This window comes from Opisthocomus hoazin, chromosome 4 (assembly GCF_030867145.1).
Source record: "Opisthocomus hoazin isolate bOpiHoa1 chromosome 4, bOpiHoa1.hap1, whole genome shotgun sequence".
Taxonomy (NCBI): domain Eukaryota; kingdom Metazoa; phylum Chordata; class Aves; order Opisthocomiformes; family Opisthocomidae; genus Opisthocomus; species Opisthocomus hoazin.
The window spans coordinates 33588027-33603709 of record NC_134417.1 but is presented as its reverse complement, the minus strand read 5'-3'; the positions used below and the strand labels follow the sequence as shown (position 1 = coordinate 33603709).

General features: G+C 44.6%; 1 protein-coding gene across 1 annotated transcript in view; it reads left to right on the top strand.

Moving 5' to 3' along the window:
• Nucleotides 1–15683, top strand: part of CNTNAP2 (contactin associated protein 2) — a 1116355-nt gene that overhangs the window by 989204 nt on the left and 111468 nt on the right. Inside the window, exon 16 of the mRNA XM_075418555.1 lies at nucleotides 4819–4989. Coding sequence (XP_075274670.1) covers nucleotides 4819–4989 — 171 coding nt within the window. The remainder of the gene's footprint in view (nucleotides 1–4818; nucleotides 4990–15683) is intronic.

Genomic DNA, 15683 nt, shown 5'->3' with positions numbered 1-15683 from the left:
AAAATTATAATCTTGTATTTCAGACTGTACAATGTAATAAAAGTCTTCCTTAGCTTTTGTGGTATTTTAGCTATCTGGAGGAAGAAAGAGCAAAAAAGGGGATGGTGTGTATCCAAGCATTGCTTTCTTCCATCTTCAAAAATGAAGCCATTCTGCCTTCCCCTTCTTCATAGAATCATAGAATAGAATCATAGAATGGTAAGGGTTGGAAGGGACCTTATAGATCATCTGGTTAAAACCCTTCTGCCGTGAGCGGGGACATCTTCCACCAGCCCAGGCTGCTCACAGCCCCATCCAACCTGACCTTGAACACTGCCAGGGAGGGGGCAGCCACAGCTTCTCTGGGCAACCTGTGCCAGTGCCTCACCACCCTCCTCGTAAGGAATTTCTTTCTTATAACTGGTCTAAATCGATCATCTTTCAGCTTGAAGCCATTACTCCTTGTCCTGTTATTCCACGCCCTTGTGAAAAGCCCCTCTCCATCTTTCCTGTTGGCCCCTTCAGGTACTGTCAGGCTGCTCTGAGGTCACCCCGGAGCCTTCTCTTCTCCAGGCTGAACAGCCCCAACTCCCTCAGCCTGTCCTCGCAGGAGAGGTGCTCCAGCCCTCTGATCATCTTCGTGGGCCTCCTCTGGACCTGCTTCAACAGTTCCATGTCTTTCCTGTGCTGAGGGCTCCAGAGCTGGACGCAGGACTCCAGGTGGGGTCTCAGGAGAGCGGAGTAGAGGGGCAGAATCCCCTCCCTCAACCTGCTGGCCACGCTTCTCTTGATGCTGCCTGGGATCTGGTTGGCCTTCTGGGCTGCCAGCGCACATCTTAATGTTTCCAAGCCTACTGCATCCCTGAAAAATGGTACCCCTCCTAGCTTACTGTCTTACAAACCAGAACATTTCTTGCAAGACTTTCTCAATCATGTCCCGTAAGCATACAATTTTCTAAGGTCCAGCTACTCCTAGGCAATAGATACGACACAAAAATTATTAATAAATTGATTACAAACTTAGCATTTAGAGTGTTCTTCCCAAAAAAATTCCCTTTCCCTCCTCCTGTTAGTTTGGTATACTTGCTGCCATAACATCTACCCTGCGGTTTAAGACACAGTCCTAGTTCAAACCATTTCAGGAGGGGAGCGTGACAATGCACCAAAGAAATTTTGGAGCATAGTGAGTGACAAAGCTTCCTTGCAGACAAAAATAATAATATGTGTAAAGTGGATTTTTATTCAAGATTTCCTTAGGCAGCCCCTTTCTTATCAAAGGGATACCATTTTATGATAAAAATCATTATGTGTGTTTAGCAAAATATTTCCATTGTAGTCAATAAAATGTCTTTTTCCCCTGAAAGTGTTTTGAGATTAATGTGGGAAAACATGATTTTATCTTTATAGGAACTTGTTGTGAATAGTCTTTGAAAATGTCTCTCTCGAGCTGCAGGTTTCCCCATTCAATCTGCACTGTTTGTATTTATCCTCTCACCAGCAGCCTCTGCAGCCAAAGCTTTCTGCAGAGTCAAATCACAGCGCTTCAAATAACATGTAAAATCCTTAGTGGTGGACCTCTTCAGTAGACTAGACGTAGTACTAAATAAAAATGGATTGATTTTGTTTCAACGAAATGGTGACAGGCATTTCAATATGAAGCCGTCAGCCTGTCTGGCCCTGTAGTTGTCCTCGGCAGTAGGAGTCCTGTTTCTGCGTGTACTGTGCTGATGGTTTGAAATCTCAGCTGTATGGCTGGACCCTGTTGGAGAAACCCATACCCAATACCAGGCCTAAAAACTCTGAAATCTCTATTTTACTTTAAAAACTAAGAAAGTGAAATCTTCTCCTCTGACTATACAAGGGAATGGTCACAAACAACTGAAAATTAATGCCTTGTAAAGGCAAACCCACCCTTTGGTCGTGACTGTCCTGGTTAAGGACAGAGTGTCCCAGCATTGCAGATGAAGTCGGTGTTAAATTACCTGTAATGCTGTCAGGTTTGCAAGATAATTAAAAACAAATAAATTATTACAGAATATGTGAAGGTGTCTCAGAAGATGCAGGCATGGTGCGAAGGCGGGCCGTGCATGCAGTGACTGGAGACAGCCCAGCGGAGGGCTACGAGGATGATGAGGGGACTGGAGCATCTCTCCTACAAGGAAAGGCTGAGGGAGCTGGGCTTGCTCAGCCTGGAGAAGAAAAGGCTGAGAGGGGACCTTATAAATGCTTATAAATATCTGAAGGGTGGGTGTCAAGAGGACGAGGCCAGACTCTTCGCAGTGGTGCCCAGCGACAGGACAAGGGGCAATGGGCACAAACTGAAGCAGAGGAAGTTCCAGCTGAACATGAGGAAGAACTTCTTCCCTCTGAGGGTGATGGAGCCCTGGCACAGGCTGCCCGGAGAGATTGTGGAGTCTCCTTCTCTGGAGATATTCAAGACCCACCTGGACACGGTCCTGTGCAGCCTGCTGTGGGTGACCCTGCTTCAGCAGGGGGGTTGGACTGGGTGACCCACAGAGGTCCCTTCCAACCCCTACCATTCTGTGATTCTGTGACTGATGGCTGGGTGCTGCTGGCAGGAAGGCTGTCGGCCACCAGCATCCCCAGGCAGGGATGGAAGCCTGACAGCAGAGCCCGCTGCAGCTGCGCAGCTGGGCTGGACGGTGACACAGCTGCGCACTCGCCTGGGTCTCATTTGGGGCGGTGAGGTGACTGGGGAGCCTTGCTCACTGAACAGAGATTTGTCTCCGTTAGTAACAGAATTTTGTGGTAGGTTCCCTGTAGCTCTCGCAGCTCTTTTGCTTGCCATGCGTTCATTGTGTTTTAGGCTTATGACTTGGGTAATATTTAGAGAATGTAAAGCTAGGGGACTAAAATACGTATTTAATTTATAAAGACATGCAAGCATTTCTAGAAGGCTATTCAGGGCAGCTATATTAGCTCTTTAGTAAGGATTGCATTAATATATTCCTGACTTTTTGTCCAAGTCCTGTTTATTTCATGTCAGTTTATTCAGCAAGTGGAATAAAACGATTTTGAAAGTCTGGCAGCATCTGGCATATCTGTAGCTCCCAGGAGAAGCAAATCTAGATGTCCAAGTACACCTGCAAGTGGGAAAGCATAGAAGGTATTCCATCTGGATCCCGTACTAGCAGATTATTGACAAAGACTCATGCACCTAGACCGTAAGCAACCCCATTATTGAGGGAGCACTCTGAAAAGTGAAGGGTGGAAAGAAACCTGAGAGACCATGAATGAAAATAAAATTCTAGACCTTTTCTATCTGCGTTGCCATATCACTAGGTATGTTTGCAGACCAAGACCTTGCAATTAATTAGCAGAGTTTTCTTGCCCAACCTTATTTATGGCATGAAAATTATTGACGTTTCTATGGAAATCAATAATATTCAGTCTGGAAATTATCAGATTGTCTAAATAGGGTAAATAGTAATATATCATAGAATTCTATGCTTCTATGATATATTGAAAATCAGCTGCCATAGCCTTGCTGGTTAATTCACAAAGCTATAGATCTGTGTTACGAATGTACATTTCGACTGTACTGAGCCCATTTTGTTACCTTTTCGCTGCTCACACGTGCAAGTACACACATACACACAAAATCTCAGCTACGACTTCCCTCCTGGGGTGCATTAAAGTCATTGGAAAGCTGCTTCTTTTCCCAAAGCACCCCATTCTGTGTCCTTGAGAGAGGTGGAATTAAGTGGAGGGGATGGGATAGAAATGTGGAAGGGAATACCATGCATGTTTTTAAACCTGAAGCCTTCTCCTGTTAATTCAGATGTTCAATTTAAATTTGAATAGAGATGGAGAAATTAGACAAATTGCAACACTTTGGACTTGGGTGGGGGCCAGTGGTGTTAAACGTAAGCAGTGCGGAGCTTTTGGAGCTTCAGTATGCTTGTTCATATTCATCCAGCGACAACCAAAGAAATAATAGTGTTATCACCTAGTTCAGTAACCAAATAGTGGAAAACCCATCTCCGGGAGTTTGGACTGGAATGGGAAGTAGTTTCTGATTGTGTTGATTAGCTGGGATACTAAGCGCTCAGTTGCGGTGAGTTAATGAGTGATACTTTAATAAATTCCTGACTCTGAATACAGAATCCTCCTGGTGAAAGCAGAATTAGCTGTTTCAGTCTCTCACTGGCTTACCATATCACCTGTACCTTATGACATTTTTTGTCTTTGTAATGTGATACTACCTTGCACAGAACGTTGACTGGCATGCTAGCTAAAGCACTGTTATAATTCTCGAAAGTTATGAATGATGATGCTTCTCCAGTGGAAATAGATTAGGGGACTGTTGGAGGCCTATGTTAATTGTGTCTGTATTGCTTAGCTTCATTTATTGGATTTTTCCTGTGATACAGCTTAATAGACTTGTAATAGACATGGCTGCATTTTCAGAAGAAATGGGTGTAGTTGTGTAGAGTAAATTTGAAGACATGTAAGTTGCGCACGAGGCAAAACGTGTGCCTGAGGTGAGGCAGGCACCGAGTTGGTGTTTTGCCCATGTGTCTGATCTCCCGTGAATTCAGTGTTACTCTACCAAACAGGTAGTAGCAACGCATTTGTGTTTGACTGAACATGATAAATTAGGAACTTGAAAATAAATGTACCGTTAACCTGCTCTGCCTTCTGAAACCTGACAGGCTGTATCCAGGAAAACACAAAAGGACGTAGTAGGATCAAGGTGTTTGGGGTTTTTTTCAGTGTAGACAATGCTGTAGCATGTGTTGACACTAAAAGCTTCAACTCTTGAGACAGCTTCAAGGGAGCACTGAAACGCATCTCTTTGCTGTCTCTTCCATGCAGGGAATTACTGGAACGCAGCTTCTTTCGTGACTTCGTCATCCTACCTTCACTTCTCCACCTTCCAAGGGGAAACCAGTGCGGACATCTCCTTCTATTTCAAAACGTCGGCTTCGGATGGGGTGTTTCTGGAGAACCTGGGGAACACTGATTTCATCAAACTGGAGCTGAAATGTGAGTACGTGCTTCCCACCATTCTGCTTGGCGCCTGACGTGGGTTCATGTCAGATAGCGGGTTTCCAGAAATGTGTATCAAGTAGTAAAATGCATGAGCTCACTGAATTCTGGAAAAACTTCCAAGTCACGGTGCTTGACGTATTTTCAAGTTGCTTTATGTGGGAGGAGTGCTTGAAGTGTATTTGATTGTTTATTGAGGGGAGAAATACAAAGAAGGGTAGAACCGGTAACATCAGGTACAAAAACGTCACTGACCTAAGCAAGTTTTTCAAAATTTCATGCCAGGTTTATTTCTTTAAAGTGTTTCTTCGGCTGTGTGTGGTTGTCTATTTTATCTCACGGTGATTTTTGAAATAGAGGAAAGAAGGAAAAAAGAGACATCATCCTAATCAGCACTGTAAAGGGCCAAAGAGTTGAAAACTTGCATATGATATTTAAAAGCCCTAAAAAAACTCATAAAAATAAGTCTTTAGCAGCATTATCTGTTAATAAAATCACTGATCTGAAAAAGAGGGCATAATGATATCAAGAGGCAAGTTAATTGTATCATTTAAACCATTTTAATGGCCCAGGGGCAAACTTTCCCAGGAAGGCGCCGAAATCCTGCGCTGTACCTCAATTCCACTCGGTGAATTTGAAGCTGTCGAACTGGGGGGGGGAAATGTTTTATGCCTCCTTTGTTCTGCCTGCCGTGCTACATGCGGCTGCCCTTACAGCCTCTTGCGGCACGTTGTGGCAGCGGAGTTAGGTGAGAGCAGCAAGCTGCCTTCCGCGCTCCAGCACCGGCAAAAGCGTTGGCGCTGCCTTTTGCTGCTCATGGACGCCAAGGACTCAGCTGTAATCGACGCATAAAAGTTAGTATCAAAAGCCACTAACGTTGAAAGAGAAGAAATTCTTTGCAGACCCCAAATAATCTCCTTTTATGCGGATTCAATGCAACTGACATGCACACATCTGATTTTGAAACAAAAAGCAATTTTCGACGCTTCCCAAAGTCTAAACACACAGATTCGAATGTGGAAATTTAGAAACCACCAGGAGGCCCCTTTAAAATGTAACTAGATTTTCACCCTGGGTAAGAGTGAAGTGCCAGGTTCCAAGTGGGTGGCAGCTTCTTTCCCTCTTTCTACAAGGCATTTAGTTCAAGTTGCTCAATCCCAATTTTCTGTAATCTGCAACTGGTGCAAATCAAAATTGTTCCTGCTGAGTCACAGGGAGCAGTCTCATTTGTATGAACGAGGGGAACAGTCCTTGAATAAAGAAGTGGTAGCTATTTCTCATTTCACATTGAATTTAAGCAGTACTTACTGAGGTGGGCATCTCCAGAGCTTCGTGCTTTGTTAAGGAACGGAAGATGTTCTCAGCCACTGTAGTTATCAGACCAGCCGTGCTGTTCACTTGGCTAAAAGGTAACAACACCACTGAATAAAGGTGACTTGCCAGTGACTATCATTCTTTTGAACTCAGCACAGTTTAAATAATGGTCATGCTGCAGTGGCTCACTGAATATATGCCCCAGTTCAAGTGTACACCGAATATCATTAAACAGGAGTTTAATTTTAAGCCTTTGCTTGAGACCCACTGACTTAGATGTGATTTGGCGTATGCATAAATTCAGCCTCTGCCTCACGTCTCTGAATCTGTACCTCAGATTACAAATTCTCAACAGTAGAAATTGAAATATCATCTGTACATACAGTCTATAAGGTCAAACATGCTATTGCTGTTTAAAGTAGTAAAAACCTTTTGATGAAAATCATGCTGACTGTATTTGCTAAAAAGGACAAAGCAGTTCATTTGATGTAATTGCATTCCCTCTATCCTTTCTTTCCTGGAAATTATTGCTTGAAATTTTCAGAGCCCAGAAAATAGGCGTGAATGTTCTAGCAGTCATAGCTCAAAAAGAGTTCAACACTGTGGTTTTAGTAACAGAGAGAAACTCATTCTCCCTTCTGAACTACGCAAAATGAATGTTTGTTTTATACAATTTTCATGTTTCTTTGTTTCATTCTAGTCTGCACTTAAGTTTGGGTGGAATTCATTCAAATGAAAAGTAGTTTCAGGGTTTTGGAAGTTCCTTGCATGGCTTAACAACAGACCCTGCTGCTGCTTAAAAGTTTGCTTCCCCTTTACTGAAGTGCCATAGAATTTATATGTGAATTTGTTTCTGAGGAGGAACACAAAGCTAAGTCAGTAAGGTAATTACAGAATTACCCCTGAACCCTGAAGAAGGTTTCCTTTGCCAAGCTGCGCTCTAGCTAACCCATCAAATTCCCTAGCAGAACGGCCATTTTGTGGTCGAGGTTTTTGTGTCGTGGCCATTGTCACACATCTACTGCAAGCTGCTGCACTTCAGACAGTGGGTGCATTGCTTTTGTCCATTCATTGCCTTCTCGTACAGGTACACGTCTCATGAGGAAGAATGACTTCCTACAAAACCTTGCCTTCATTTCTTTGCCTTTTACGATTCCAAAAGGAAAATGGTGACATCAGTGTCCTGCCAGCAGACAGGGCAAATTCTTTTTTCTTCTTCCCTTACATGTGAGGTTCTCCTCCCCCTCTACTCTGCCCTAGTGAGGCCCCATCTGGAGTACTCTGTCCAGTTCTGGGATCCCCCGTTCAAGAAAGATGAGGAGCTACTGGAGAGAGCCCAGCGGAGGACTACGAGGATGATGAGGGGACTGGAGCATCTCTCCTACGAGGAAAGGCTGAGGGAGCTGGTCTTGTTCAGCCTGAAGAAGAGAAGGCTGAGAGTGGACCTTAGAAATGCTTATAAATATCTTCAGGGTTGGTGTCAGGAGGACGGGACCAGATTCTTTCCAGTGGTGCCCAGCGAAAGGACAAGGGGCAACGGGCACAAACTGAAGCAGAGGAAGTTCCAGCTGAACATGAGGAAGAACTTCTTCCGTCTGAGGGTGACGGAGCCCTGGCACAGGCTGCCCAGGGAGGTTGTGGAGTCTCCTTCTCTGGAGATATTCAAGACCCGCCTGGACGCGGTCCTGTGCAGCCTGCCGTGGGTGACCCTGCTTCGGCAGGGGGTTGGACTGGGTGACCCACAGAGGTCCCTACCAACCCCTAACATGCTGTGATTCTGTGAAATACCTGTGTATACCTGTAATATATGTTTAATGATGTCTAAGCTTGAGTCTACAGATCAGGAAATGAAAGGTATTTTCATCAGCATGCTGCACGTGGTCAAAGTATTAGGGAAACAAATCATTTGGTCGGTAAGAATTCTTAGCTTCAAGTCTTTGGAAAGGAGTTTGCTATTATGTGTTTTATTCTAAGCACAAGAGTTGTCACTAGGAATGCTCATTAATTTATTTTGCTGGTGTGCTGGATTGGAGCTTCTTAAGGTCTGATAACTGCACAGATTCTTTTCTAAGTCTCTAGATTTATAAGAAAAGCAGGTAGAATCTTGCGGTATCTTGAAGAGTAGCTTCACGTGCCTGCAGCAAAGCCCCAGATTGCCGTCCGTGGGGAGAAGGGGAATACAGGAAGGAAGAGAAGAACGTGTGTCTCTGATTTAAGAAACAGCTTTTCCAAACAGCTGACAAGGAAGACTGTCAGGAAAAAAACAGTGATAAAATGCTCCTATGAATGTGGCTGAGGTCTTTGGTTCTTTCATTTATCAAGCAGCTCCTCTGGCAGGCTCATACTTGTCACCATTCATGGAACAGTTGGCAGAGGTGTAGAATTACCTGATGCCTCAGTTTTTACATACATCAGTAAATCTGCAGAGCCCCTTATTTCTGTAGCTGGCTGGTCAGCTGGCAATGACTAGGATTGCTTAGAAAGGAGTCAGTTTGATAAGGTATAAATTCTTCTGTAAAGCAGTGCTTCCAGAAACCATATGTCTTTGGTCAAAATTTTCATATCTTTTTAAAATTACAAATATTTTTTAGAGAAAAAAAAACGATGTTTTCTCTTTTAGAGCTTTCCTCTACAGTTTTGGGAGGGTTTAACCTAAAACACCACTGAGAACACCATTTTTTCATTTATACAAGCCTCCCCTGCCCTTGCCTCCCCTGCCCTTGCCTTGGGCATTTTTGTCCTTCTTTAACCTCGACCTGCCTTTCAGGACCCAGAGGTATGTAATCTGCTGTCTGTGAAGCCTGCCAGGGCAAGTCTCAGACAGTTCCTTGCCAGTGTCTTTCATGAAAGCAATCCACCAAAAAGTTTGAGTATAATCCCGAGGAACGGTGTGGCACCTTTCTCGGAGCCCCTCGTATGCTCCCCCAGCATGTACCTGAAAGCACCTATGGAACTTCGTGTCCGTTTTCTGTATAACTATGCTGTGTACGTGCAGTAGAGCTGGCACGTTCTCTGAGAGGTGATAGGGAGTTCTCTATAGTAAGCAGTACTTCGAAGAACTTGAAGAAGCTGACTGGCCCATCAGATACGCATACCTGCCGTGAGAGACCTCCCTACTACTGCTAACCAGGTTAGCTGGCCAGTTTTCTGATTCATCCTTTGCCTTTACCTCTGTCACCGGGGTGCAGAGGTCAGGAACAGATCTAACGCAGGTGAAACTGGGATGGAACAGCAGCCTGTACATCAGCTAATGGCAACATGGGTCCTGCAGGTCTTCACAAGAAATCCTAATGTTCTCTGGTTTTAAGTATGTCAGGATTAAATGTTGCCAAATTAAACACGCCAAGAATTTAGTTTTGAATTCTTGAAGACTCTCAGCTTCCCTCCCCATTTAGTTCTTCCTCGCAGTCACTCCTCCCTGGAAATGGTGGCTTTGCATAAAGGAGCCTAGCTGGAGCCATCGAGGTGTGGGGAATTGGGCCTCCAGGATCCCAACCTGAAACTCTGCAGCAGGCAGGGCGCTGCCTAAAACCTGGCCGCATATCAGCATATCTACCTAGGGTCAGATGAGCAGGAGTACGGTTTCGTACAGTTAGGAGATGTGGGTTGAAGACTTTGGAGAGCTATGACTATGGAAACCCAACTGCTTCATACCTGTGAGGTGCTTGGCAAATAGATCACATCCGAATTTTCTAATCGAGAGAAATCCCAAGTTTTGGAAGAGATGTGTTCCTGAAAGCAAATTTTGGAAATTCCTCAAAATTTGGGGAGAAGCGCCTACCACCACTGTTTCCTATCACATTCCCGGGACTGTTGCTCTAGGAAGCCTGTGGTGAATTAAATCGTTTCCAGAAAGCTCTCTTAATGACACTGTCATATAATTCTAGTGGAAAAAATATTCGGTGCACTCCTGTAGCTCCTCTCATCCCAGCACCTCTGAGCAATTTACAGACACTAATGAATTGTGTCTCACTGTTATTTTTTGGAAATAAGTAAACAGCGAGTCAGTTTGCAACAGAAAAAATGATGAGGCTTAGGGAGATAAAGGTCAGCTTGTGTTTGATCCTGGCATGAACATGTAAGAGAGGAAGGAGCTTTTTTACTAATTCATCATGGAAAGCTAGAAATATTTACAGCCCCTACGTTCAGAGATGTCACTTGGCTGCTAACCCCTGCGACGCTCGCTGCCCTGAAGGTCTCCCCATGGAGCGATCGGTGAACTTCGCTGCCGTGGAAGGGGTTGCGTGGAGCAGCTTGCTAATGAGAGCAGCAGGATGGCTGCAGGATGGGTCTGCTTGCTCCGCGGGCGAGGGATACTGGCAGCACTCTCATACCCAGCAGTTGCACGTGAAGCCCTGCGTTGCTTCTCGTGCGTGGCTGTTTCTAGGCTGCTTCATTGAGACAGAAGTAACTTCTCCAAAATCTGACACGAAGCAGTGACAGACCAGGGACCGTGATTCCCATTGCTGTTTGCTTCTGCCCAGACAGCACGCGTTCCTCCAAACTGAATGCTCTAACACATGACTGATTAATATATTTTCTTAGGGATTTTAATAACTTCATCACTTCTTTCTCCAGAGGCATCCTAAAATGAAATTCTACCAGATCAATGAGTTTTCCACGTGATACTTTTTAAATTCCCATATGTTAGTGTAAATGCAGCTTCCATTTTCCACTGCTTTATCTTTCTAGCTTGGTAAGGAAACCAGTGTGACCTTCCTTGTTTCTCTTAATTGAGTTTTTATTTCGCTTTCCTAGCAGAAGGTCACTTCTTTGAAAAACAGCCCCCTAGGAGAGCACGTTGCATTAGTCACACGTTGAAGAACTCGGAGAACACTGGGGAATCTTTTCATCCCAGGGGCCAGTAAGAAGTTACCAAATTAAATGGAAAAACATTAAATTTCTTCAGGGAAATTTTTGACCCAAATGTTTTTACAGCAGTATTTGCGAACTCTCGTCCTATTCCAGCACAATATGAAAGTTACAAAAAAAACCCAGTCTGAAGAACTGCAAGTGCCGTGCTTTTGAAGATAAGATTCCTTTTTGGAAGAGGTAGGTGATGCGGACTAGCCTGGTATTCGAACAGGGCAATTCATGGCAGACCAGTTCCACCTGTATCCTGGTTCCTGCTTAGCAGATGGGGATGGGTGCCCAGGATGGCATATGGGAGCAAGCCGAAGGCAGCAAATAAACATCCCAGCTGGGGAACTGGCTGAAACAGAAAATCTGAGGGCTGTGGGGAGATGAAGGCCAGCAGTAGCTCTTCTGTAACTAGCTTGGACTCTGGCAGCGTGCAGGTTGCTCTGCTGTGGTCTGCCCCAGCTTCAGTAGGGCTTTCGTCACCCTAAGCGCAGTGCCCACAGCATCCCCTCAGCATCACCCCTCTCCTTGCAAGGGTGCTGGGGTGCCTTTCTCACTTCAGTAGTCATTTTGTGTGCGGTGTCTTATAAATCAGTTACAGCTCATGAGAAGTTCAGTGTGGGAACTGGTTGGCATTCAAAAAGCGTAGTTCTCCCCAGCTTTTAGTTTGTATTGCACTAAATACACGCAACGCATGGAAACCTGTCGCTAGACCTACCACCCACTAGCTCATCTTCACTGCAGAGAGAGACCTGGGTGTTCTGGTGGATGACAAGTTGACCATGAGCCAGCAGTGTGTCCTGTTTGCCAAGAAAGCCAATGGAATCCTGGGGTGCATGAAGAAGAGTGTGGCCAGCAGGTCGAGGGAGGTTCTCCTTCCCCTCTGCTCTGCCCAAGTGAGGCCCCATCTGGAGTACTGTGTCCAGTTCTGGGCTCCCCAGTTCCAGAAAGATGAGGAGCTACTGGAGAGAGTCCAGCAGAGGGCTATGAGGATGGTGAGGGGACTGGAGCATCTCTCCTATGAGGGAGCTGGGCTTGTTCAGCCTGAAGAAGAGAAGGCTGAGAAGGGGACCGTAGAAATGCCCATAAATATCTTAAGGGTGTGTGTCAGGAGGATGGGGCCAGACTCTTTTCAGTGGTGCCCAGCGACAGGACAAGGGGCAACGGGCACAAACTGAAGCAGAGGAAGTTCCAGCTGAACATGAGGAAGAACTTCTTCCGTCTGAGGGTGACGGAGCCCTGGCACAGGCTGCCCAGGGAGGTGGTGGAGTCTCCTTCTCTGGAGATATTCAGGACCCGCCTGGACACAGTCCTGTGCAGCCTGCTGTGGGTGACCCTGCTTCGGCAGGGGGGTTGGACTGGGTGACCCACAGAGGTCCCTTCCAACCCCTGCCATTCTGTGATTCTGTGATTTCTAGTCTACTACCTGTTACATGCTGAAATTGCATATGCTTTGTTACCTTCTTCGTGCATGCTGATCTTTTTCCTGCAGAAAGTAAATATTTACTACGCTGCACAAAATTAGCAGATGTCTTAGGCGCATGACAGGAACAGACCTTCTGAATCCTGGAATTTAGATCCTTGCTGTCACAGACAACCACGATGCATAACTTGTGTCTGGCTCCCTCAATTTGTCGAACTCTTTACTGGGAATAGTTTGAATTTTTGCCTGTTGGACAGTTGTTTCAGACTTGCACAGTTTTGTTCGTTAGAAATCTGCTAATTCTGAGCAGTTTTAGTTGCATCTTTTGTTTGTAGCCATTCGTCCTTGTTTTTCAGTATTGTGCTTTGGCTGAACTAATTATTTTCCCTTCCTAGCATTTACTCTCCCCTTGTGTATTTATGGAGCAATCATATCGTCTCTTAGCTTTTAATTGCTATATTAAGCAAGACAAACTCACATCATCTTTTCTCATAAGGTATTTTTTCTTGTTCGTTTCTGTTGTTATGCTAATAAGGTTCTCCCTACTCATTTCACCTTGAATTCATCTTTCTTAAACACAAGTAATCACAACTATCCACATTAATTCCAATAATGATTTACTCGTGCCTTGTGCAATGGCATTAATACTTACCCTGCCCACTGCATCCTAGGAATTTTTGACCGATCACACCGGGATCCTATTTGTTATGTATTATTTTCTGACATTTGCGACACTGTGTTATTGGCAAAAAAATTTAGACATATGCTGACTTCTTGTGCAAAGGCGTTCATTACAATACTAAATAGGACTTGACCCAAAACAAATTAGAGGTCCTTTAATTTTGTGATGACGCATACTTCATCCACGTCATCAACGATCTGTGCAATTCTATTTTCCATCTCTGCTCTTTCTGGAAGAAAATAGAGTACGCTAGATCTGTAACAATTCTCTGCTTCCAAAAATGAGAGTTTCTTTTAAGAAAAGAAGGATATCCATTACATTGACTTTGTTAAATCCTTTATGTGCTTTCATATTCTTTGTGTTCTGCCACATATTAGAAAGTCGTGTCTGCTTCACTTGCTGGCTTTATTAGCACTCCTACCTTGCTTGACTGCAGGGCAAGATCTGGGCATTAAGTCATTAAACTATGGTAACTCCATTAGTTTACATTTTCTTTGTAATTTCCTGTAGCTTGTAATAAAAATTCATGTGTAGAACTGAAGTCAGCAAACTGAAACGCAAAGACTTTCTTGTCCTGCTACTCTTTGAAGTGACTCTCTGACTTCTTGCATTAGTTCATGTGGTAAGTAGTAGCAGGATGGCACTTTGAGCTCAGCTGACTTCTCCAGCCCAGCTTTGTCACGGAGTTGTCAGCTTTAACAGGGCAAACCGCAGCAGATTCCAAAACCAAGTGGGAGGACAAGCTTCCTCTCTTCTTGATGGTAATGACTGAATTTGATTTACTTCATGACTGGATGTGTCTCCTACTGAGGATGATGTGTCAGAGGCCAGATCCACCAGCAGGTTTAAGCATCTCGGTACAGAATTTTTATACTCAGAATACCTATTCAGCTGCCACCTAGCAGGAGGTGTATCAAGCCTGTATCAGCCTAAATTTTCCAAAGGAATTTCCTGAAGATGGATCCTCTGGCATGCCCAGATGTGGCTGCATCTTTATAACACCGGAGTAGCACATGAGGAGCTCTGGTTTCAATGGAGTAAGCACTGCTCTGCCTGCTTCCCGTGGCCAGGTTTGGCAGGTGTTCCCAGCGCATTCCTTTTCTCTGCCCACATGAGTTTCATGCTTTGATCACTAGATTATGAAGAAACAATGTCTTTGAATATCTCAATCTTTTCTTTGCCACTTTGGAGGAATAATGGCATTCTTAATGAGCCATGGAGCTAATGAAGAGGTAGACCTAGTATCTAGGAGACCCACCTGAGGTGTGATTACTTTTTTCCCCAAAAAATACTTCAGTATTTAAAGATGCTCATCTCAGCAAAGGACAGGTGTGTGATTTTTGTAACATCCTGCCCATGGGACTAAAATGAATCTCAGCTGCTTTTTCAGTAAGTAAATAACCCACATAGTCTCTGCAGTCATAGAATCACACAATCATAATGTGGTTGAGTCTGGAGGGGACCTATGTAGGTCACCTGGTCCAAACTCCCTGCTCCAGATTTACTCCCTGATCTCTGGGGCCTGGGACTCCTGAAGGTTGGTCTTGCTAGTAAGGACTGAGGCAAAGGCGGCATTCATTACCTCAGCCTTTTCCATGTGCTGTGTCATCAGGGCCCTTGCCTCATTCAGCAGTGGGCCCGCTTTTTCCTAGTCATCTTTTTGTTACTTAGGTAGCACTTGGATACTTACAGAAGCCTATCTTCTTTTTGCCCTGCTCTCTCCTCTCAGGATCCTGAGCTCCACCATCACGATCACTCCAGCTTGTGCTGTCTTCAACCTTCACATCCCCAGCAAATGCCTCTTCTTTTGTGAGCGTAAGATCCAGCAGAGCATCTCTCCTCACTGGCTTCTCTTTCACATGTGTCAGGAAGTTGTCACTGATGCTCTCCTGCAACCCTGCTTGTACTCTGCTGTGTTGTCCCTCCAACAGATACTGGGGTAGTTGAAGACCCACGTGAGGACCAGCATCTGTGAACATGAGGCTACTTCTAGCTGTTTCTAGAAGGTCTCATCCACTTCTTCTTCCTGGTCAGGTGTCCTAGAGCAGACACATGCTACACTGTCACCCATACCACTCTGCTCTTTAATCCTTACCTGTAATGCTAATCATCAACACCATCCCACACATTGAAACGCCATCGGTGAGGAAATCTGAAACGGTCCGACCAAGCTGCGTTGTTGCCTGAGGCTATATGGCCTGAGTCCAGTGGGTCTCCTGGTCTTGATTCATTTAGATGCTTTTGAGAATCTTTCTTCTGAGTATTTAAACAGGGTCTTGGTACTCTGTAAGCTACAATTATACTTTTAGTTGGAGTTTTTAGATAAAGTGTTGGCAATTGCTTAGTGTAGCCTATTGAAAGCCTCAATTATTCTGTATTGTTTTCACCAAAGCAATTCAGTTTTAAAGTAGA